This window comes from Podarcis pityusensis (assembly GCF_964106645.2).
Source record: "Podarcis pityusensis genome assembly, chromosome: 3".
NCBI lineage: Eukaryota > Metazoa > Chordata > Lepidosauria > Squamata > Lacertidae > Podarcis > Podarcis pityusensis.
The window spans coordinates 30,879,664-30,905,271 of record NC_138026.1 but is presented as its reverse complement, the minus strand read 5'-3'; the positions used below and the strand labels follow the sequence as shown (position 1 = coordinate 30,905,271).

The 25,608-nt window shown below is 41.3% G+C and overlaps 1 protein-coding gene across 2 annotated transcripts in view; it reads left to right on the top strand.

Moving 5' to 3' along the window:
- Nucleotides 1-25,608, top strand: part of NBAS (NBAS subunit of NRZ tethering complex) — a 195,856-nt gene that overhangs the window by 149,307 nt on the left and 20,941 nt on the right. For both annotated transcript variants that reach the window (XM_080997879.1, XM_080997878.1), the window contains 7 exons: nucleotides 3,274-3,384; nucleotides 6,271-6,521; nucleotides 8,268-8,602; nucleotides 13,488-13,709; nucleotides 15,663-15,865; nucleotides 17,546-17,635; nucleotides 22,165-22,360. In XM_080997879.1, the coding sequence (XP_080854005.1) occupies nucleotides 3,274-3,384; nucleotides 6,271-6,521; nucleotides 8,268-8,602; nucleotides 13,488-13,709; nucleotides 15,663-15,865; nucleotides 17,546-17,635; nucleotides 22,165-22,360 (1,408 nt within the window). The remainder of the gene's footprint in view (nucleotides 1-3,273; nucleotides 3,385-6,270; nucleotides 6,522-8,267; nucleotides 8,603-13,487; nucleotides 13,710-15,662; nucleotides 15,866-17,545; nucleotides 17,636-22,164; nucleotides 22,361-25,608) is intronic.

The window sequence follows — 25,608 nt, the reverse complement described above, 5'->3', positions numbered from 1 at the left end:
TTGTTTTTTAATGGGATTCCTCACCCCCCACACATAGTCATGTTCTGTCCAGCTGCATGGATCAATAAATATCAGAGTATTGTTCCTCTTTACCCTCTTTCATGGGCTCTAGTAGCCAGTATTCCATTATTTGAGACCCCTTGGCCAATAACACGTTTTGAACTACACAATGATCCCCCCCCCGACACACACACACACACACTTCAAATGTGTGTGTATCTTGTGTTTTATTAATATAGATTCACTTGAGTGTCTCTTATCATTCGTATTATTTATATATTGTTATTTATGCATGTAGCACTTTACAAAGATTGAGTGACTCCCAAGAGGCTTAAAATCGTAAGGCACAAGAGAAATATCGTAGGAATATACTGGTTATTCTGTTACATGTTTGTTTCAGTCCCCCTGTGGCTTTCCCTACATGGGTTTTAGCTTCTTTATTAAACTAGATGTCAAGTAGCTTGAAAGGCATAGAGAATTGAAATGTCTGTGCATTTCAAATTAAGCCAGGGTTTAAGAATGTAACTTTAAGTTGAGGGTCTACATGTAACATACCTTGTGACTGTCTCCCTCTTGCATCAGGTTGCCTTGAGGTTGTTTCATGTATAATATGCAAAAACTGGGCTTCCTTAACTCATGGTAACTGGATAGTCAAATGCACACTCATTGTGTCGTCAGAATTGGAATCCCATGCAGATCTCATTGCAGGGTGACCACTTGGGCTGGGCGATATATCAATATATCATCCAAAACTGGTTTGAAGTCCATATAGTAATGTTGTTGTTGTTGTTGTTTAGTCGTTTAGTCATGTCCGACTCTCCGTGACCCCATGGACCAGATCATGGCAGGCACTCCTGTCTTCCACTGCCTCACACAGTTTGGTCAAACTTATGCTGGTAGCTTTAAGAACACTGTCCAACCATCTCGTCCTCTGTTGTCCCCTTCTCCTTGTGCCCTCCATCTTTCCCAACATCAGGGTATTTTCCAGGAAGTCTTTTCTTCTCATGAGGTGGCCAAAGTATCAAAGTATCAAAGTCTCAGCTTCAGGATCTGTCCTTCCAGTGAGCACTCAGGGCTGATTTCCTTCAGAATGGATAGGTTTGATCTTCTTGCAGTCCGTGGGACTCTCAAGAGTCTCCTCCAGCACCATAATTCAAAAGCATCCATGGACAAAGACAGCAGGCCATATAGTAATACCAGTTTCATAATTTTTGACCTGGAAATATGCCACGAATCATGAGATGTGTACGTGCGTGCTATGCAAAAATCACAATGTGGGAAAACCCATGAAGCCAGCCAATGCTTCTCTCGATTCCTGCAGCTCTTGTTAACTCTGCTGGCTCTGATCTCCCTTGCCTCCTGCAGGGGCAGAGAATCACAAGAGCAGGCAGCAGCAAAAAGTCATGATGTTGGAAAACCCATGAAGCCAGCCAAAGCCTCTACATATCTCCATCCTTATTTCAGACATCATGATATATCAGTATAGCATGATGTTCAGCTGGTGATATATTACGATGTTGGAAACTGGATATCGCCCAAGCTTGGTGACCACCCAAAGACACATAATATTGAGAAAACAGCTGTCACATTCCATGGCTTCCTGCTTCCTTGCCTTGCGTAGTGTTGTCTTCATCTGCTGAATATATTTTATAGAGGCTAAGATTGTTCTTAGCATGGATTGCCATGTGTATCCAGGAGCTTTGTGTTCAAAAACATGTTTTTACAGAGAGTGAGTTGGGGGATGGAGGAGCTCTGGATGAATCAACTCCTGACGTCCCTTAAGCTCTGGTTTCAGAACCTACAGTGCTTGTGAATCCTTATGCATTTTTTAAATTCAGTGTTAGTCAAAGTGGTGCCTTCTAGATGCTTAGGACTTCAGTTCCCACTACCCCCAACTAACAGGGCAAATGATCAGGGATGATGGAAGTTGTAGGCCCACAACATCTGGGCAGCTACCCCTGTTCTCACCTATTTTTCTTGTGCTGCAATCTCAGGTCCAGGAAGCTTTTGTTTTCCCTTCAGAGATAGGCAGCTACTTCTGGTCACAACTCTGATACAGTGGAACCTCGGTTCTCGAACGTCTCCATTGATGAACGATTCGGAACCCGAATGCCAAAAACCCGGAAGTCATTGCTTCCATTTTCGAATGCACCTCAGAAGTTGAACATCTGCTGCTGCGTGTTTTTCCATTTTTTTCCAATGGACTTTGCCAACCCCCCATTGATCTTCGGTTTGCGAACATTTCAGAAGTCAAACGGTCTTCCAGAATGGGTTACTTTTGAAAACCGAGGTTCCACTGTAGAGAGTCCAAAGATAGTTGTCCTTTTTAAAAAAAAAAAAAAAAATTATTACTATTATTATTATTATTTAAATGTGTATACCACCCTTCATCAAAAGATCTCAGGGCAATTAACAGAATAAAATAGAAGATAAAGCACAGTAAATAATTAAATCAAAACAGCAACATAACAACCCACCCCCCTTCCCACAGATACATTTAAAAGAATGTAGAATATTAATCAGCCATAAGCCTGGTTAAAGAGGAACAGTTTTGCCTGGTGCCTAAAGGTGTATAATGAAGACATCAGCCAAACCTCCCTGAGGAGAGCACCCCGCAAATGAGGAGCCACTACAGAAAAGGCCCATTCTAATGTTGTTTTCAGCTTTGAGCAGGGGAATGTTCTGAACTATAGCTTTAGTTATTCACAAAATGGTTAGCAGCAAGGCCACCAAACCCTCTGAAAAATGCTTGGCTTCTAGGGGCTTGGTCAAACCTGATACCTTCCATGTTGCTTAGCATTCCTTGACATCACATGCTCAATAAGAGGAATTGTGAGATGGGGAAAGGAATATGAGTGTTTATGCCCTGGAGGGACTTTGATAACAGTTAATAGTTCACGTTGCAATTTCATGATTCTTCTGTATTAAACTGATGAAGTTTTCATGCTCAACTACATAAATAATGCCCTATGGTTCCAAACAGCAGCCTCCTTTACTCTTAATAAAGAAATTGATGAAAAGTGAGTGTTGCTTTTTCCCTTTTATTGTTTTTGAAACCTCTCTCTCTGTGAATTCATCACTTTCTAATATATTATACTTTGGGGAGAAATGAAAGATGGTGAAATTATTGCTGTTGGGCCTGCTTAGGGAAATAAGACGTGCCAAAAAGTGATCAGTTTTCTTCCTTAAACAGTTCTCCTTTTGATTATATCCTAGAAGCCTAATCAAACAGGTTTCCCCCCCATAATGTATTTTATTGTTTCTCCTTAACAGAACCCTTGAAGAAAATGTGTATAGGATAGCTCTTTCCTTGGCACAACGGTACAATGTCCCGCTCTGGGAAGTTTACATGACACATCTGGAATTCCTTTTCAGTGACAGCGGGTAAGTCCAGCAACTCATTCTACTTTGCTTACCATTATTGCTGAGAGCCCAAGCGGGATTTAGCCGAGGCAGAATTCAAAAATAAATAAATAACACAGTGCAACAAAATAGAAAATGCCCACAGCAGACATGAAGAAATCCTTCCCTCCCACCATGAAAATAACATACAGAGGCTAACCAAACCTACCCTGACATAGTTGGGCATATGTTACCCGAGGATGCAATACCCAAATCATTTTCAGCTCCATATGTTATTAAAGCGTACCACATTTCCATAAAGTCATTTTCTGTCGCTATCGATTTAGTGCTTTTGTTTGGTGAGCTTTCCCCTAAGAATAATTGTCCAAACCTTCTGTTTCCAAATAGTCAAGTGTAAATTATCCAAACCTTTCCAGTTTTGAGCAATCAGTTGTCAAGTCGCAACCAGCAGAAATGTGATCATTTATTTGTGTTGAAGGTTCTTTATTTCATCCTTGAAGATCATTAATAAAGCTCATTGTGGAGTGCATTGTGCAATCTGCTTCGTATTTCCTGAAGTACTGCAGCCCAAAAGGTGCAACCAGCACCAGAGATCCACCATATCTGGCACATAATCCCGATATATCTGCAACCCCTCCAGCCTAACAGTGAGGCCTGCACATTAATCTTATTGCATCTTTGTAGCATCAGATACCATCTATGCAGGGTTTTAAAAGTATTTTCTCTACTTCAAGCCAATACAAAGTCACACTCTTGAGCCAGCTGAGCATTGAATTTGGTTGTTGACAATGAATATCATAAACACCTGTAGCCATTGCTTGAGTAGAAGGTACTATTTAGTGGCTGGTAAAAACAATGTATTTGCATCAAAAGTGGGTGCTGGCATTCTCCATGTTGAATTCTAAAATGCTATTTAGCATTTGGTTAAAAGTCTAGGATAAGGTTTCCCAAACTTGGGTCTCCAGCTGTTTTTGAACTACAACTCCCATCATCCCTAGCTAGCAGGACCAGTGGTCAGGGATTATGGAAATTGTAGTCCAAAAACAACTGGAAACCCAAACTTGGGAAACCCTGAACTGGAATATTGGCTTGGTGGTAATCAACATGGGTTTAGCTAGGCTTGATTGTATTAAGCAGTATCTGATGGTGTTTTGTGTCCCTCTTCGCTAAAGCATAACTGGTGGTCCATAATTATGATATCCTGAATGAGGATTAACTCCTGATACCACCTTTGTTTTAGTCTGTTGTTCTAATCTATTTTAGTGCGTTCTTAGACGTTGTTTTATAGTTTGTTTTGGGTTGTGATGGGGTTGCATTAGTTTATTCCTCTGTTGCAAGCCACCTTGATTGTTATTTTGCCTTTTGGCAAAAATATTCATCACCCATCATCCAGCACCTGTCTATGTAATGTTCAAGATGTGTGAGTTTTTCAGCACCTCTGTCTGCCTTTTTCCACTGGAACCTATTTGCTAGCCCAGGCAGAAGAGGTCTCATCAAAAAGTTCAGAGGAGTGGGGCGTGAACAAGTTCCATTGGTCCTTCCTCGGTCCACACCTCACTGAAATCTCTTCAAATGGCTTGTTGTCCCACTTGAACCATAGAGTAGAAAGCTACAGACAAACTGGTTGGGCTATGTAGGCTTCATTTCCTTTTTGACACCACCAGCCAATTCTATCCCTATTAAATAAGATTTCAGCAGTACATGGGCTAGTTAGTGGAGTCAACAAATTGTCCAGTGACCACATGGTTTAATTAAACACACACACACACACACACCAACCACCCAACGTGTTTACTAGGTATTAGAGTGAATTTTGCAGCAGTAATGAAACTTTGTCCAGAAGCATTGACAATAGGATGGATATTTAAGAAGCCAGTTATGCCCATAGCACAAACAAAATCCCTATTGGGTAAAGCAGGCGACCTAAGGAACAAAAGATGGGAGTAGTTGGTGAGGAAGGGAAGGGAAGCTGAAGCAGTACAGGTGGTCACCCCCACAAGAGGAGGAGGGAGCAGGGGACACGCAGAATGGTGATGGAGGTGGCAAGGGCCTAGGGGTTGGAGGCAGATAGCAGCCACCCAGCAGATGAAGCCTAGAGGGAGGAGGGGGCTTAAGGAAGGAAAGCTGAAAGCAGAGTAAGGAGACACAACCGAGTGAGAACTGTGAAAGCATCCAAATGATTGAGCCCATATTTGTTAAGGGGGGAGGAATCAACTCCCTGCTAATTTTGAGAAATTATAGCTCTTCGATGCAAAAAACTATTCACCTAAGAAAATGTGTTGTTGTTTGTTTGTTTCTGTTTTTGTGTAATGCATATTTCTAAAGAATGTTTTCCTGCTCCATTTTGGATTTTTCTTTCTGTTTTGTGCTTATTCTCCCGGTGCTTTCGTTCCAAATTGGTTTACTTGCCAGAGTAACTATTAAAAGGGTGTGTGCAGAAAGATGCGTTTGCGTGATATATAATTTCAGAAGGCTGCAAAACATCAGCAAATTATGAGTTAGCTTGAAAGCTTGATTTTTTTCCTTAAAAAATCATGTCAGGGAAAGAACTTGAATACCCACCTCGATGAGAGATTTGGTAAAATGTAATTATGAGCAAGCAACTTAAACTTGAGCTTTTGTCACTAAAAACATACTCTTAAGACTAATACTTGTTATAACTGTCAGTGGGAAAACCTGTTCATAATTTAGTACCTCTTCCTTTGTAGACAACAGTCTGCAATTTTACTGGCAGTACAAAGTAACACCCTTCATGAAAACCCTGCCATGCATAATCTTGATGTCTCAGCCTCTACTACAACGTTAGAATGTGGAATTTGTATGATAGCTATTGACTTACGGTGGGAGACACAGGAACTTGCCCCCTGTTCTTTGCAATGACCAAATTTGTTCCATTACCCTACACAGTTTATCCACAACTGCTATAGAAGAACGAGCCCAAAGTCTTGGCCTGTTTGAGACTTTGAACACAATTCCTGAAGCCTTTCATGAACATATGGCCAAATATGTATACCCGACTATTGAAGGCAGAGATCATCAACGTTTGCTGTATTATTTCACACTCCTTGAAAATTGTGCCTGTCCTGAACATGGGAAATTAGCTATCAAACCCGAAACGCACATACGCCTGCTGAAAAAATTCAAGGCAGTTGCACCAGGTACGCAAAGTTGACATTTTGCCTTTTACATTTGCATCTGCTCGGCTCATTCTTTTTTTCTCATTCGCAAAATGTGATGTTGGTCCTCACCTCATTGCAAGAGGGAGGGGCGCTCTGTTGCAACAGCAAAATGTGACGTTCAGATGGGTGTTCATGCATCTAGTATATGCTAAATATGATATTTTATAGCAGTTGTAACATTTATTTCTCGGGAATGTGCAAACACATGAAACTTGCTATATCTGTATTATGCTTAAAACTTGAATTAAGACTTGCTTTTGCTCTACATAAACCAAAGGAATAAATTTCAAACTTACCCAGAAAAAAATATTTGCGTTCCCTTGCTTTTGTGTAAGATGTTTATGGATCATACTTAGTAAGTAGGTGTCAGCCTCCTTTGTATATTTTAATGTGCATCAAATTTATGGGGCAGTGGAGTGATAAAATTCTAAGAAACTGTATCAATATGCGCTCATGAAGGCAAAAACGTCATATGTTACCTGCTGGTTGGTCGTTTTGAAATAGATCTGGTGAGATTTTGGAGTTGGAGAATGGACTCCTTTTTAAATACTTAATTTTTTAACAAGAAACATTTATTGCTATTGTTTGTGTCAAACTAGGCTTTATATTTTGACATATATGTGCTATTAGACAACATATGTGTAAAAAATAAATATGAAAACAGATTCAAAGATTCTTCTCTTACTATGAGTACAAAACAAAAACTGAAGCTATCTAAAACAATGTTAGGCTTTTGCTTTGTGGAAGCGCGTAAAATAGTTGTAAATTGATAGCCTGGATGGAAACTGTGAATTGATAACACCAATAAAGACTAAATCTGTATCAGCTTTGCTCGTTCAAATCAGGACCCCCAGTTTTTGCCAATTGCTCCTACTTTGTCCCCTCCAGAAATCTGTTCCTGAAAGTTGTGGACCTTCTGGAGCAAAATGAGATATGACATGAAGGAGTGCAGGGGCATTTGAGAAAATTGTGTGCTATCCTTTGCACAAGCAAATCACTTTCTGCTAAGGCAACTCCTCTGGATACAACCTGGGGGATTTTCTGAATTTGTGAAAGTTCAGCATTAAAAAAGAAGAAGCTATACACACACACACACACACACACACATATATATATATCTGTGTGAGGACATGTTACATATATGCAAGTGTGGAGGGGTAGGGAGGGACCTAGATGCGAGTAGCATTCAGTTGTTATATTTCTTACCTGCCCTTCACTAGCTCTAGAATTAAATCGATGGTTTTGCTAGCATTCCCCTGCCTTCTCTTACGCTCCCTGCCCCGTAAACTCCAACCAAACCATATGCAAAAAAGCAAAACCCTGAGGCTACAGTCCTGTGCATGCTTACCCGTTGAACATGGTGGGACTTCCGTGTAAACGTATGTAGGTTTCTGCTGTGATCCACCTAAAACAGACTAAATGGCAAGCGATCACGGGAGCATCCATGCAATGTTGGTAGCGATCAAGCTGATTCTTGTGAGTCTTTGGCATTCCTGCCTTCTCCTTTTTAATGCATGTTTTGTTCTTTAAGTGGCCCTTGCATAACACAGGTTTTCATTGCCAGATGCTGGGAGTTAGTGCTAGCAAGGAGGGATCTTCCTGCACTGCTAGTAGGTCTCTGTCACCCATAGATAGCGGTTTTTATGTTATTAGAGTTTGCTAGTTGCGATGCTTTTATTTAACGATCTATCTTAAGGACTTCTGCTCATCTCTTTCCACTGTTAGGTCTCAATTACAAAAAGCTTACGGAAGACAATGTGAGTCCCCTGGAAGCTTTGGATCCTGTCCTCACAAGTCAAAACATTTTATCCATTTCCAAGCTTGCTCCTAAAATCCCAGAAAAAGATGGAAGGATGCTTTCCGCAAGCTCTGTCTATGCCATCTGGATCAAAAAACTCTTCTGGGATGGGGACCCCCATCTTATTAAAAGAACTCCAGAAACCATGGCTGAATGGTTGCATTCATATGATATCTGTGCCAAGTACTTTGATAGACTCCACCCAGGAGATATTATCAATTTCATAGATGAAATTACTTTTTCCTCAAAGGCTGTCACCAAGGTAAGTACACGTTTACAGCTGCATTGTGTAAATTCAGATATTTCATCTGAAGCGTTCAAAAGCTTTGCTTCTCACTGGGATATGTATGAAGTTCAACTTTTTAATTGGAATATTTGCTAATAACTTAAATTACAGGGCTATATGTGTGTGTGTGTGTGTGTGTGTGTGTGGTATATATATATATATATATATATATATATATATATATATAGTAAACAGAAGTAATGTATTATATATATATGTGTGTGTGTGTGGTAAACAGAAGTAATGTACTGGCACATCCCAAACTCCAGGTTCATGCAGATTTCTGCTGGTTCTAAATATTTTTTATCATATGCTATGTAGTCTGGATGCCTGGAATATTGGGTTGTATGCAGTTGCACCCATCCATGAATGTAAGAATCCCCCACACTAACTTTCATGCTGTTGGGTGAGAGTGAGGTCCCCCAATCCTCAGTGGCAGAGTTTCATTGGATGCAGGAAGAAGGAGGAATTGGATAAAATCACTCCCCTTATGTCAGCAGAGCCCTTCCGAAAACCTAAATAATAGCATTCAATTCATTATGCAGCTATGACCCCTCAAAGATGATTTTTCAGTTGGACTTTCAGAATAACATAGAAACATCTATCTTGGATTAGTCACAGAGGATTCCTAACAGCCCATTATGTTAGTTGTGGAGCTAAAGGGTTCTGCAAATAGCCAAGGGGGATTTGTCCTGTTTTTTAAGCAAGAATTCGAATAAACTTCTCACTTGTGTGCTTCCTGTTCCTCCTCTAGAGAGCAGTAGCAAAAAGCAGTTTAGAAGATGCCAAATTAGATTAGCAGCAGCTTGTTATATTATCTTAACTAATGGTGATTAATCTACCTATTGTGTGTTTGAAACCATGGTTCATGAAGCTGGTTTGCTAATAATAGAAAAAGCGCACTTCAGATAAGATGAAGTTTAGGGTTTCGGTGGTAACTGGAAGCAAAAGCTTCTGAGTTTCTCTTCATAATAATAATAATTTAATTGCTTATACCCCGCCCTCCTGGCTGGGTCTCCCCAGCCACTCTGGGCAGCTCCCAACAGAATATTAAAAACACAATAAAACACCAAACATTAAAAACTTCCCTAAACAGGGCTGCCTTCAGATGTCTTCTAAAAGTCAGATGGTTGTTTATTTCCTTGACATCTGATGGGAAGGTGTTCCACAGGGCGGGCGCCATTACCGAGAAGGCCCTCTGCCTGGTTCCCAGTAACCTAACTTCTTGCAGTGAGAGAACTGCCAGAAGGCCACACTGAAGGAGGGGAGGGGAGAATATGAGCCTAAGTCTCATTGTGGCTTGTTCTCATCATTCTAAACTATGGTTTGGTATGATATCTAAAACACAGCCTTTGTGCAAGAGCACCATTTTCAGCTACAGTATAGAACCCGATTGAATGCAGTTGATAAGAGTGTGCAAGCTGGTAGCTTGTCCCTGATAATAAAGCTTAGGAGTGAAATTTCATTTATGTTTCAAATCAGTTGCCTCCTGCTCATGTAAAAGAAGGCTGCATATGACCCTTTTTATTCAGTTTGGATAGTGGGAGCAGATATCCTTTACCCTCCTCAAAAAAATCAAAACCCTTTCAAAAAAGGAAATTGCTTTTTACATATTTTGCAAAATGCAGGCAATGATGAACTGTAGCATTATCAAGACGTATTATCACTAGGCAGAAATGAATGTACAATTAAAGCCCTAGAATTCTTCTTTTAAATGGACTAATCTCTGCTTTCAAGATCATTGTGGCTTCAGAGCATGGCAAACACTTTCGCTATTCTTCAGCATCCAACGGAACAATCCAACTGTGTGCATAATGCGGCCGTCTGCATCACTTTACCCAGATTTTGAGCATTTTAATGCACAGGGAAGACAAGGGAAGGGTTGGGAATGGTTCTCCTTAAAAAATAATGAATATGTTAATAAAATATATTTTGCATAATATGTAAGCGCCAAATCTGGTTTCTTATGCTTGAAGTATAATAAGGATTTTTAGGGCTGGAAACCAGAGTTCCCATAATTGGAACTCTTCTCCTGAAGAGCTCCCACTAAAGGGCATGATCTCCCCACAGTTTTCCCTACCCCTTGTGTATCTTGAAAGCTCTTCCAGAGGATGGGCTGACCCACTGGAACAGCATGGGAGCTGCTTTGGGGGCTGCAGGTGAAAAGGGAGACTGGCAAAAAACCCCAACCTGTCCCATTTCCTACAGTAGGAGCTCCCCCTTGAGATCAGCTCCTTCCATGAAAGGAAGGAAGCCTCTTTTCCATTATCTCCATGCTCTGATGCAGGTCATGTGAACTCCAGGAAAGCTGTTTTCTCCTCCACATAAATGGTGTTCAGTACAAAATAGCAGCTGGTGTGGTTTTTTAAAGGGCAACACGCAGCCTAGCACCTGCTATCCAAATTGGGGCATTGACGAGGGGTTGGTTCCTATGTACATTTCCACAGAGTGGTATTAAGCCCAACGCTTGATTTTCAGCAGTGCCACTTAATGCGTTTATCAAGTGTGCATGTGTGAACCCAGGGAACAAGAATGCCCTCTTGATTACATCTGTGCGCCTTATCCTGAAGATCAGGGGTCAGCAAACTTTCAGAAGGGGGCCAGTCTACTGTCCCTCAGACCTTGTGGGGGCCGGACTATATTTTTGGGGGCTGCTTACTTGTGTCTTGCAAGCAGCAGGGACTGGCGGTGGCAGAGGGACGATGAGCAGCACGCGAAAGGGCTCCAGAGAGGGGCTGCTTAAAATGGCGGCCGCTCGAGTGCTGCTGCTGCTGCTGCAGGCACCAACAAAGCCCAGACCCCTTCCTCCTCTAGGCAGGGCAGGGAGAAGCCAGGAGGAGGGAGGGAGGAGGCGCCGTCGCCGGCACTGTGTGAGGCGGAGGGAGGGAGAGGGAAAGAACACACACGCTGGCGATCCACACGGCAATTCCTGGACAGTCCACGGGCCGGATCCAGAAGGCAATTGGGCCTGATCTGGCCCACGGGCCTTAGTTTGCCTACCCATGCTGAAGATGTCCCCAAGAAGTGTTCCCATGGCTCCTGCACTTTTGAGAGCTTGTCTGTAAGCGTTCGTACACGGGCAGTGCAATTGTATATGTGTCTACTCAAAACATACGCGCCCCACTGAGCTTAAAGGGGGCTTGCTCCCAAGTAAGCGTGCCTTTTCCAGCAGAAGCGTGGACAGTAGAAATAAGAGTGAGGACCCTTTATGTAGTGTCCCCCCTGACTTAGGAGTCTTGCCTGGAACTGACAGTAACATTTTCCCACTTCTCCCAGACATTTTATTCTTAACTTTCTGCTGCTTGGTGGGTTTTTATGAGAATACGCAGCGGGGCAGGGGGTGGTTCTTCATTTGGGAGATTTAATGTATGATCATTTTTATTTGTTTGTTTACTTTATAACCATTATACACCGCTTGATTATAAGAAGGGGGGGGGAGCCCTCAAAAGTGTCTACGAAAAGATAAAACGATGAACGTTAAAACGTACAAAAACTTAAAATACTAAAACAGATTAAAATTCAAGCCAACTTCCGAAGCATCTGGGTAAGCTTGTCTAAACAAGAATTCTTTTAGCAGACGCCGAAAGGAATACAGTAACAGTTGTGCTTTAATTTTTTATGTAACTGCTCCATTTGTACTGTATACTCTGCTCTGCGAATTAAGTTACTGTGATAATGTTTTGGTACGAGGCGATGAACGAATGAAACATAAACACATTCCATGTGTTTTGCAGACCCTTTGTTATACGAGCATAGTTCCTTGGCCTTGGCCTTTGGAACGAGTCAAGTTATTTGCAAGCTAAATAAATAGTTATGCATTAGCTTATGGAAGGTGCGTTACAGCACTCTGCGTGCTAAAAACACCACATAAAAGATGAAGACAGCCCAATGAAGTACATGAACTGGAATTTATCATGCATATTGGGCATTCAAGAACTATAAAGCTTGAGGATAAATGGGCCAGTGGGATAAAAACTCAATTTCTCTTTCTCCAGGCCAGTGGACACACTGCGAATGAATTAAAAATAGCTCACCTTGTAGGAGGTATACTCAAGAGTAGCTTGCCCTGCTGTTGAGGATAGTTTATGGTTCAGGACTGACGTCGTAGCTGAGAAATGTTATTTAATATGTTGGTACCTTTCTGGGGCAACAATTTCTCACTCACAGTCGACGGACACGTACCTGTGGCACGCTGCAGTCCATCACCTCACCTGAAACAATGTGGTTTTGTGAGGTGGTGCATCCAATCCTAGGAATATAATGAAAGCCGCATTGTGTAATTGGCTGGAAACCATTGTGCGCCTTTGAGGTAGATTCATTAGAAGAAGAAAATGGAATTGTACAGGCCTTCTGCTGCCTTTCTGCTTAGTCACCCTTTTCGACATGAATATTTAACATGAATATTTATTTTTTATTTTTTTTAAATCATCTTCCAATGAGAGTGGAAAACTTCCAGCTGGTAGCTTCAAATGAATTTTTGAAACCATTTAAAGCATATACAAAGTTATGCCTCAAGATTGTTACAGACTATAATGCTTTAGGAGAGGAAGTTATTTGTGTTGGTTCTTTTTTAAAAAACGAAGACTTTTAAAGTTAGATAATGGAATCGCTCAAGAAGATGTAGGCAGGACAAAAGAACGAGCTAACATGGGATTAGAAACTTGAAAGGAATGGCTCTTTTTAAGTAACAAAGCTGCTCTCTTTCACATTTTCTGTTATGTTTAACACATTCTTGTCCTTTAGAAGCAAAGACAATTACCTTAATCAGTGTTTATGTTTTGCTCAACTACTCATTTGTATCCAGATACACCTTGCATTGCATGTGACAATTTATGATGAAACGTGCATTATCTTTTCTCAGCTGTCGGTTGATTCCCGGGTAGAGATGACTAGGAAGGCTATTAAGTCAGTGAAACACATCGCCGAAAAAGCTGGGAAAAGGTCCTCTGAGGGAGACCATGCAGAAGACATGCCTGGCAGGCAAATCACTTATGAAGATGCTTTGAGTCACCTACAGCAATCTCTCGCACACCTGGAAACACTTAGCCATAGCTTTATTTCTTCCCTTAAAAACAGTGACCAGGTAAATGATTTTTTAATGAAAAAAACTGACCAAATCAGTGTTACACATAATAATTATTTGCGATGCTGAACACACACACATGCACATTTCTATAGGCTTTCTCAGAAGAATGGATTGGCTCACTGGCAGTATCATTTTGGGAAACAGTTTTTAGATGTATATTGTATGTTTATTGTTGCAAGCCACCTTGATACTACTTAATGTTTAGCAGTCTACTCTTGGGCCCAAATAAATTGGTAACATGGTTGATAAGTCATCTGCCTATACAGTGAGGGAGGGAAGTATTTGATCCCCTGTTAAATTTGCCCGTTTGCCCTCTGACGAAGAAATAACCAGTCCATAATTTTAATGCTAGGTTTATTGTAGCTGTGAGAGACAGAATAACAACAGGAAAAACCCCAGAAACCCAGAAGAAAAAAGTCAGAGATTGATGTGCATTATATGTATGTACTTGTTACCCATTTCCCATTTTATTATTTAATTTAACACTTAGTGGCTGTTTCGTTCCCACCACCAGCTGTTCTGTCTCATTCATGTTGTTTTACTGGACTTGGTGTTTCTGGATTTCATCAAAAAAAAACAATCCCCCATTCCTTTACTCTTTAAACAGTTCCTCAAAAATACAGCACAGGGGCTCAGGTATGAGAGCCTTAACTTTCAATGTACCTTTAAAGTTTCATTCTTCGAATACATGAGATACCTATGGTAGGTACATTTTTAAAATGGATGTTTTTTGACACGGCTCTTTCGATTAACAGGGTTGTATCTGATGGTGACTGGGTTTGATTTACTCTCTCCTACCCACTTAACACCACACCACCTGCACTGTTCCTGATGGCTATGGGGTCTTCTGAAACAGAATGGGATATGGTGTAGAGGGCTGAATTGAGGGTGGGGTTCCGTGAAAATCGGGTGCCTTGACTTATGTGAGGGGAAGCACTTTCTGCTAAGGCAAAGCCACCATTGGAGACAACTGGAATCCTTTCTCTGTGAATGTTTCTGGAAGAAGTTAGCTGAGAACCTCCTGAAACTTCACGAGAACTTAGCCACAGTTGGAGTTCCTTGACTCTGTTTTGACCCATCTGACCTCCAATTAAATAATGTTGGCAGTGTTGAGTTAATATTTTATGGGGTTGTATCCAGCATAGCATTGTCATAAAGAATTGATGATGAGGTTATACTGCTAGCATCTTGCAGAAGGAGATCCGCTTGGGCCAGAGGTTCCACAGGTGGAAAGTTTGCATTTCTATGTTCAATTTGTAGAGGATAGGAAAGTAAAAAAAGGAGTGTCTCTGCTGTGCAACTTGGAGAAATGAACCCCCACTACCTTAAAGGCCCTTGCACTAGCGGACTTGGGAGCATTGGATACAATCCCTCCAGTGGTGCTGTGGGTCAGTACATCTGACTGTTAACCAGATGGTTGGAGGTTCAAGCCCACCCAGGGATGGCTGTGGGCAGAATTCCAGCATTACAGAACGTTGGAGCATTACAGGAGACTCAGAACTCTATAATTCTGAGTCTAACCCACGGCCACTTAATACTTGTATTATATTATGGTAGCCAACTATGCAGTAACATCCTTTGGACACAGTTTATCACATCAAATCCAGTTTCAGGGTGCTGTAAAGCCCACTTATACTAAAAGCAGTAGAAAACTACACAGAAATACGTAAGCATGGAAATTTTTAAAACAGCATTATGAGTTTCTAGTCCTATCTGATTAGTTCCTAAAATTGCTTTGTGCAGTGATGGAGGTAATAACTCCTGTTGTAATTTACTGGTGTGCAGTCTAGAGCTTTCTGTTTCGAGTGTTTTGGGAAGGTCTTTTCTTGTGTCTTCAGTGAGCAGTGGAATCTGAAGTTTTAATTAAGGTTGACCTATTGAGCATAAATCCCGCAAAGGAAAGGTTGACTGCTCTATGTGCGTTTAAAATACCTCTCTCTCTCTCTCCAGGATATACTAAGAGAATATGGGCACCAGTATGATTTATCCCGGTCAGAAAAAGAGAAAATCAATGAGCAAGCTGTAACTATGTGTATAGATGGTCAGCCCCTGGATATGATACAGAAACTATTGGATGTTGCTGTTGGAGATCTGGGACTCTTGCCTAGCGATATAGTAAGGACAGCGGTAAATAAAGTGGTGGGTGCTTTAAGGTAAGTTACATTTGCACTCCCACAGACCCTTGAAAGCGTATTCTTAAATTTAATTGAATGCTTAGGTTTTACATGAGGCCCACCTAACCCACATTCCATTAATGAAAAGCTCTGAAATATATTTCCTGGATTTAATCCAAAAAGGGGGAGGGGAACCCCACCTATAAACTAAACAGGAACCACCTGCCTAAATTGTCATGTATTGGCCAGGGAATGGCAGTCATTTCTAGGTTTGACACTCTGGAGTCAAAGACAGAGAAGGCTCTCCAACCTGATCTCCCCTAAACCACAATCAACATTACTTTAGTAAAGGTAAAGGGACCCCTGACCATTAGGTCCAGTTGTGGCCGACTCTGGGGTTGCGGCCCTCATCTCGCTTTATTGGCCGAGGGAGCCAGCATACAGCTTCCGGGTCCTGTGGCCAGCATGACTAAGCCCCTTCTGGCGAACCAGACAGCGCACGGAAACGCCGTTTACCTTCCTGCCGGAGTGGTACCTATTTATCTACTTGCAGTTTGACGTGCTTACAAACTGCTAGGTTGGCAGGAGCAGGGACCAAGCAACGGGAGCTCACCCCGTCATGGGGATTCGAACCACCAACCTTCTGATCAGCAAGTCCTAGGCTTTATGGTTTAACCCACGGCGCCACCCGCATCCCTATTACTTCAGTACCCCAGTTCAAATGTGCACAAAAAAGTATCAAGGCATTTCCTGGGCCTGCTGTGGAAAGGGGTGAACCAGGTGCTGCTCATCTTGATTCTTCCCACTCACTGCTTCCCCCTGTCCCCTGATCCAAGTACCTAGTTTCATAGCCTGATGAAGAAAAACCACATGTGGGAGAGACGCGCAGGCTGACAATTTTTCTACCAGGGATAATGAGACCGGTAGTTTTGTCCCAGGCGTGGAAACATGCTTGGGGACCCCCTGCCATTTCCACTGCTGCCACCTTCTCCCTAGCCTAGGGTTGCCATATTTTATGAGGTAAAAATCTGGACACAAAAAGTTGATGAGCCTGAGCCACTGCTGAGCGCAAGACCAAGCCAGAGCCCAGGCCGCCCAAGACTGAACCCGAACCTGAACCAGAGCAACATACAATTTTTTTCTGAAAACCCGGACAATTGCTATAAATTGTGAGAATCCCCCCAGATGAGCATGTTGGCCCCCCAAAAGAGACATGTCTGGGATTTCCTGAATGTATGGCAACCCTACCCTAGCCTGAAGATAAGTTTTTTGCAACATGGCAAAGGAATAGAAGGGAGTGAAATTTCTGGTGGGGGCTCAAGCATTCATGAGCAGTTTGCTAGCCCCCGGTTCATGCGCTAGATTCTGCTTCTCAACACACAAGCCATTCAGCAAAAGTGGTATGGGAGTCTGACTTCACCCGTGAGTTTTATGGTGACTTACGGCAAGCAAATACAGTAAAACTCTGGCAACAAATTATTCCAGTCTTTCTCCCTTTGGCATAATTGGGGGTCTGGCATTATAGCTTCATATTTCCTTTTTTATTTGTTGTGACAGTGATAAAAGGCAACATCCGCGTAGGAAAATGTGCCATTTGCCGTGATTTGCTGCTGGATAAATAGCATAGAATTACACACTCTTAAGCATTAAGGATTCTGAAATGTTTCTTTCTGAAGTGTGTGTTTCTACAACCTTGCTTTCGTTTCTTTCCCTCAATAGTGAAAGCGGTGGCCAGTCTCATTTCAAAAAAGATCCTTTCCAGATATTAGAAAGTATTGTGTCTGCGGTCCACGCGAGTGCTGAAAACGGGTAAGAGCTTTGTAGGTGCATTGCAAACAGAACTACACTTGTTAATCCTTTGTAAACTATAGTTGTCCTGGATGTTAGAGTGGAAGCACTGTGGTGCTGATTCCCCCGCCCCCCGCCGCCCCCTGAGGAATTTGTATAGTCCCCACTATGCTCAAAATGCAGATAGTGATAGGGACATGTGTGAAAACCCAAACACACACACACACGCACATAAAGAGAGAGACCCATACCCATCCATCAGTCCTGCAGGTCTACTCATATTCAACCTGAAATGCACGAATGCCTCTGACACCTTTCACTTGACTCCTCCAGTTGCAAAGTCACGCCAAGCATGTGAGTTCCACTAAAAGGCAGAGGACCTTTTCGGTAGTGGTACCCTCCCACTGAGGTCCAGCTCTGAAGGCCTTTTGGTGGTTCCCTCACTGCGAGAAGCGAAGTTACAGGGAACCAGGCAGAGGCCATTCTTGGTAGTGGCGCCCAGCCTGTGGAACGCCCTCCCATCAGATGTCAAGGAAATAAACAACTGTTTGACTTTTAGAAGACATCTGAAGGCTGCCCTGTTTAGGGAAGCTTTTAATGTTTGATGTTTTATCACTTATTCTTATTATTATTAATATTAATAATAATATTCTTCTGGGAGCTGCCCAGAGTAGCTAGGGAAATGCAGCCAGATGGGCAGGGTATAAATAATAAATTATTATTATTATTATTATTATTATTATTATTATTATTATTAGTTTACTCATTCAGAAGTCTGGTTAAATGAGCATTAAGGTCTCCTACCATTGACCGCTGTTTCTGTGGTAACCCTGTAACATTGTTCAGAGATTCCTATTTTTGTTTTTTTTGTTTCCTGTTATTTTTGCAGCTTTTAGCTCTACTTTGATATATCAGCATAGCAACAGACAACGCTCAAAATCGATATTTTATGAAACGTTATTTACCTCCGCCGCCTTTCATTCGTTGTGGAGAACCAAATATAAATTGCGTCCTTCAGATGTTGCTGTCATTTGAAAAATGAGCCTGGGTAACTTTTGAAACCAGGGTCTCCACAGTTTCCTTTTTAATTTTTCCACTTTTTAATTTACGTTTTGAATGCTGCTCACTCTGAAGCCTCATTTCTAATTTAGAACCAATTCTCCGAGAGATGGGGCATAAAGAGAATAGCAGGCGCCAAGTAATTTTTCTGAAGTTTTCGCAAAATGATAACTTAAACTGTCAGCTCATATTATTTCAATACTTCCAGACAGGTTGAATTGGTGTTTTCTGACTGATATTACTTTCCCATCTGTCTTGTTAGGATGAATATAGCAACCGTTAGTTACAATATAAATCACATTCTACCTGCAGCCTCTTTCCTTTGAAAAGCTCGGTGTCAGTTTGAAATATCGCCAATGAATACTACAACATTATTTACGCATTTATTTATAGCCGTTTGGAACTCGTAAAAGGACAAAGGCATAGGGAGTTGGAGGGGGGAGTGTCTAAGATGAGATTCCTCTTTACTGCTCCTAGCTCAGTCAGTAGAGCAAGAGATTGTTCATCTCAGGGCTGTGGCTTCAGGCTCCATGTTAGGCAAAAGATTCCTGCATTGGACTAGACAATCCTCATGGTCCCTTCCAATTCTACGATTCCTGTTGCACCTGAAGCCGTTTGCTCCTTGTTGAAAACTATGTATTAGACATAAAGATGTCCAATGATGTAGACCAGTGATTCCTTCTGGGTAACTGGCAAATTGCCTCCTTCCTAATTCTCTTCCCTGTATGCAGTTTTGTCAGTGCTTTGCTTTGTATCAGCCTCTCCCTGAAAAGGTCAAATACATACTGGAATGTGTCCATTTGAACCAAGTTTGTGATAGAGCACATCAGGCTTGAAACAGTAAACGTGGGTTTGAAATAGTAAATATACATGATTTCACTTAGATGTGCGGTGCCTCAGAACGTAACCCCTGTGTAAATGGGGAGCTGCTGGTATCGATAATGTTAGTGTCTGCTTTTTAAAATATTTTTATTCCTTTTTGGTTTTTTAAATAATTTACATTGGGGTGTAAACTGCTTAGAGATACTTTCTGATTAAGTGGTGTGTGTGTGTGTGTGTGTGTGTGTGTGTGTGTGTGTACACACACACACACACACACAGTGGTACCTCGGGTTAAGTACTTAATTTGTTCTGGAAGTCTGTTCTTAACCTTAAACTGTTCTTAACCTGAATCACCACTTTAGCTAATGGGGCCTCCTGCTGCCGCTGTGCCGCCAGAGTACGATTTCTGTTCTCATCCTGAAGCAAAGTTCTTAACCCAAGGTACTATTTCTGGGTTAGCGGAATCTGTAACCTGAAGCGTATGTAACCTGAAGCGTATGTAACACGAGGTACCACTCTGTATGTGTGTGTGTGTGTGTGTATACATGATTCTATGGTTCTATGAAACAGAACCTCTGTAGTCAGCCAAGAATCAGCAAATTCTTAGAAGGATCTTAAAGCCTTGATTATGTCCCAGAGACCTGTCACTGACCATCTGGAAGTGGAAGGCTCAGCTTACTAGGCTTTGGTAGGACCAGAAAGAAAGCTGAGTGCTTAAGCTAGGATCCTGATGCCCCATGAGTGTGCTTTCATGATCACCATAGCTTTGCTGCTAGACGATCTGTAGCTGATTTTTGTGCAGAAGTATTGTGACATGAACTCAAAACCCTATAATTTGTCCATTTCCTTTGCCAACCAGGATTTAATTTTGTTGACCGTTGTTGAGCAAAGACTTGTGCTAAAATGCATAAGTTGCCATAACATTTCCTATAAAGAAAAAATAAGTTCCGTGCTAATTAGTTGCTGTGGGACACTTTTTCCAGTGCACCTTTCCTAGGGAAGTAGAGAAGTGAATCAAAGAGAACCTTTTGCATCAGTAGTTCATTCTCATGCAAATAAGGAAAAAAGTCAAAATTACTTGCTGCCACAGAGGAGTTTGTGCAAGAGCCTCCAAAGCTAACACAGAAGCAAGGAAGCCTTTATGCAGATGCCTTTAGTAGTAAAGGGAAAAGAGAAATGTTGAAAATGTTTTTATAAAAAAAAATCATTTCCCCCCACTATTTTGCTCCTGGGCATTATAGTTGGTTTCTAGACAAGGAAATATTATGTCATTGAAGTTCTGGTGTGTTTTTCTTTGTCTATTGATCTTGTGACTTCTAACGTATGAAATAAGAAGAATTTAAAATTAGACATCAGTATCCTTGCTTGCTGATTAGAGTGTTTGGATCAAATATTTGAGTGTTTGATCTCTGCATGTTCGTTGGTCACAAGCGACTTTCTTAAAAGGGCTTTTTTGGTTTTTATAGAGCTGATGGAAGCTTGAGTTTCAGTCTCTTTGTAGAAGTGGCTGTCGACATGCCTCATGTATCTGTGCGCAACCCCCCCCCCCCCCGAAGTGCTGTGAAGCACATTAATTTCACTTGTCTGCATGCTCCTTCTACAAATGTAGCTTTTGAGATTCACTCGAGGGGCTGAGAAATTAAGATATTATGAGAGGATTCACGTGCTCAGTGAGATTCTCTCTAAAGAGATCTTTGTGGAGATTCTGGGTCAAAGATGGGTTTCAAGAACCCTTAAACATAACCCACGTAAATCCCTTTATTTTGGACATAGAAAGCTCCAACAGGACACTTAAATACTTGCAAGGTATCATCATCATCCCTGGAACATAACTCCCACATAAGTTGAAAGTCACCTGTACAGAGACACGACTTTGGTTCCACCACACCGCATATCATATTGTATACTGCTTTTGGACAGTTCCTTGTTTTCAAATCATTTTTGCAATGTTGTAATGAAGTACCCAGAACGGTTCCTATACATTTAATTTGGAACCCAGTCTCAATAACTTGTACATTTACTGCATGGAAAAGCTGGGGGTTTTTTTACACTTAGAAGTCTAAGTGCAACCATCTTATCAACTTAAAAAAACAAAACCCTTCCCTTTATCACAGATGAGTGTACAGATCTGCAGCCACACCTCAAGGGGTTACTCGTTTTGTGGAGACATCAAAACACATATGATTGAGCTTATCGATTAATTTCTTGATATACCTGGGAATTTTCTGGCTTCGCGCTTTCACGCCACTGTGGATTATCTTTGTAGATGTTCTGAGTGTCAGAAACATTGTCTGCCACCCAGACCTATTTCTAAGAAGATTAACTTTTGAACAAAATAATGTAGCAGTCAGTGATTGTCAGCTCTGCCCTCTTGGGTGTATTTCTTTGCATGTCTTAATTTTAACAAAGTTTAATTCTTAGGAGTATAAAAAGAACCAGGTCCTTACTTGTAGACAGTGCTTTTGGGGGGGTGGGGGACGCAGGGGCACGCATACCTCTAAACATTTTGTGAGCCTAAGTTTGGCCTCATTGAGGGGCAGTATTTCAATATGAGAGTATCCCTAAACATTTTTTTAGGAAAGAGGCACTGCTTGTAGAACACGTATGCATGCGTTATAAAATTGGATAAAAATATTTTTTAACACATGTGACTATTGATCTGATTGCAGTGAGAACCTAGTGTCTTCAGATGATCTCTTGGCTTGGCTTAGACCATTTTGTGGGGATGATTCTTTGCCCGTGAAGCCCCGCATTAAAGTCCTGCAGATTTTGGAGCAAGCCTTTCACCTTAGTGACGAAGACAGCAAGCTGCTCGTGCTCTTCAGAACTCAAGCTGTTCTCAAGGCCTGTTGGCCCCAGACACAGGTAGGCCATCTTGAATGGTGATGCTTTAAAATGACTCTGGGTTGCCTTTAAAGAAAGGACAATTTAATGTATAGAAATGAGCACTAACTTTGGCTGTCAGTGAATCAGTTTCAGAATACTGGGGATGAGTATACTTTTCTTGTCAAAGATTATTTCATTTTTTGAAAATAAAAATTGTATCTGCAGGTCTCAGTTCACAACACTGGCTTGTTAATGTTGTTCCCAACCTCCATATCAATGTACGTTGCGATTTTTTCATTTGCTAATGGGTTCCCAAGCAGCGCTGTTGGTAATTTTAATGAAACATAATCATTATAAATGGGGGTGAGGGAATTAAACTAGAAAGAACAACTGCAGCTGGGTCATATATCATGAAAAGTTGTGTATATGGTGTGGATCGTTACTATTGTGTTTTGCATAATAAGTCTAGATGAAGAGCCCAAGATCCAAAAAGTCTCAGAATAACCAAACTAGAACGTCCCCTCCCCCTGCTTTGTGTAATATTCAAAACCATTTGCGGCTACCATATTATTACTGGTGGGAGTTGGGGGTGTAGGGGCTGGAAGCCTTCAAGTCTAATTGGGTTCTGTAGCTCACATCTTCTTTTTCTTTGTACTTTATATTCAACTATGTATCGCTCCTGCCTTCAGGGTCTGTTTTGATCCTACTATGAAGATTATGGGAGTGGTATTTTCAGGAGCAGTCCAAAGCATTTTGCTACCTGAGGCAGAGGAGCAAATAATCTTCAAGTCAAGGCCAGCCAACTAATTCTGGTACCTGAGACAGGAAAATCTCACAAACCCCTCTCCCTGGCAGTAAAAAGGCAGTAATAATAAACTAACAAAATCTGTTGCAGGTTTTCTCAGTCTGCCTCATGGGCCTAGAGATTTTCATGTCCTCATTTTACATTTGATGGCTTAACCCCCCCCCCCCCGATAATCATTGTTCTGTACTGATTGTCAGTGAAAACACAAGGATTGCTCTACTGAAATATCCAACAGTTAGATATTCAGCAGATAGCTTTGTCTTATGGTAATAATGAATTATTATGAGGTTTTGAAGAAATACATTTCTTTCAGAAATACTGGAATGTCATATCTGTTTGATTTTAAAACAATGAAAAATATTTAACCCTTATCATTAACCGCAAAGATGACCAGTGAGAAGGCAAATGAGCTATTACTGTTGACATCAGAACTATATATATGGGGGGGGGGGCTATTGGGTTGTTTTTATTTTGATTATGTAATTTGTGGTTTTATATTTTGATTTTATTATGTGAAACGCCCTGAGACCTCTGGGTATAGGGCAGTATATTAATTCAATAAATAACATAAAATATTGGGGGGGGGATACTTATCCATATACTTGAAGCCTTTGCCATGTGAATTAAAATATTTCACACCTCTTTGGAGTTTGAGGGTGAACATAAAACTTTGTATGTTGTTATAATCAGCATTTTCTATTTTGGGTTTGTGAAATGCCTGTAACATAATTATACATTCCCATTGTCTGTTACACATATTTAAATAATTATTCCATCCTTCTCTTTGCCTTCTTTTGGTATTCCTTTTTAACAGTGTATCCCCCTCCCCCTCCCCAATTTCCTTCCCAACACCTAAAGGTACTCTAGATAATGCCAGTGATGGATGTGGATTCTTATTGTGTAAAGATAATTTTAATGATATTGCAATGTTCAATTACCAGAAAGTGTGTGAAAGCCACCGTCGGTGTGTCTAAGTAATCCTCTTAGCCAGACTTTGCATACATCAAAGTGGGACTTAATATTTAATTATGCTTTAGGTGCTATAAGTTAGTGGTCCCACAAATCAATGTACTGCTGGGAAGCAGGCCAGCTTGTGCAGAATTAAAAATCTGCTTTATGAAGGAAGCTACCTATCTCACAGTCGGAAGCACAGCTATTTCCAGTTCTCTAATGATTAGTTAACAAAATTAAGAAATCCAGATCTCCCTATTTTTCAAAGGCTTGGGAGACCTTAATGCACATTCCAGTGGCATCCCGCTGGGGAAATGATGTTTGGGGACAGGGGTAACTAGGGAGTCCAAGGGTGAGTTGCATTGTTTTGTAATCCCCATGATGCGTTTTATCTGAAGTCTTCAGGTTCTATAATTTTCTAGCTAAACGGAGCATTAAAAATGTGCCTCAGAATGGTGACATTTTCCTTAAAGGGGGGGGGGAATAGCCTGTTTGGAAGATTTCCCCTCTTTTCCTTCCAGAACAAACCTATGTAGCCGAGCTGTTTTGTTCCTTTAGTATATCTGGGTGCAATGGGTCCTTTTCTGCCATTGTCACAGCACTTTTCTGTTGCTCTTTGCCGACTACTTGATGATTTAAAGCACACTCTCGGGCTCAAAGTTTACATTCTGGGAAGGTCAGGCATTAAAGAGGAGGTTGTGAGCCAGCCGAAAATGGGGCATTTCTCACAAGCACTTCCCGCAGCAGCAAAACCACTCCCTCCCACTCACTTCTCTGGAGTTTTTAAGAGAACGGTTTCAAAACCGGGCAACATACCTAATCAGCAAGCGTTTTCACTCCGATTTACTTACCCCCAGTAATGTTGTTTTGCAACCAAATCTAATTGATCTGTGATGGTGCACTGTGGCACTGGACTAGTTGGGTTATCCATTAAGGCAGACTGATCCGTGAAGAAGGCATTGAACTAAGAAGAAGTGATCAAATGGGAGAAAGGTGGAAACACTCATAGTGTGTACATGTTCTGCTTCAGCTCCTCGCCTGAATGTCTGCAGCACCCACCACCTCTGATCATGGACCAGGCTGGCCAGGATTGATAGGAGATGGTATTTGGCAACATCTGGAGGGCCTCAGGTTCCTCGCCCTGATCTAGAGCTTAAATCTTGGAATTGGCTGGCTTTGTAGCCATTCTGTAGTAAGTAGGACCAGATCCATTCCGAGATAAAGCATTCTGCAGAGTTATTTTATTATGCCTATGAATATGTGGGCATGTAGACCTACAAACAGACTTGTTATGGTAAACTTGCCAACAAACATATTTTCTAATAGAACCCTTAAGAAGTTGTAGTAGCGAGAGGAAAAGGTGGCTATGATTTTTCACTTAACAAGAATAACATCTCTGTTTTCATCTGCAAAGTGTTGGAGAATATATATTGCTGTTTTTACAGATGTGCTGCAAAGATGAACCGTGAAATAACAATATAGCATCTAATTCAGCCAGCACTTCAACTTCCTAGTGACTTTGGAACACTTT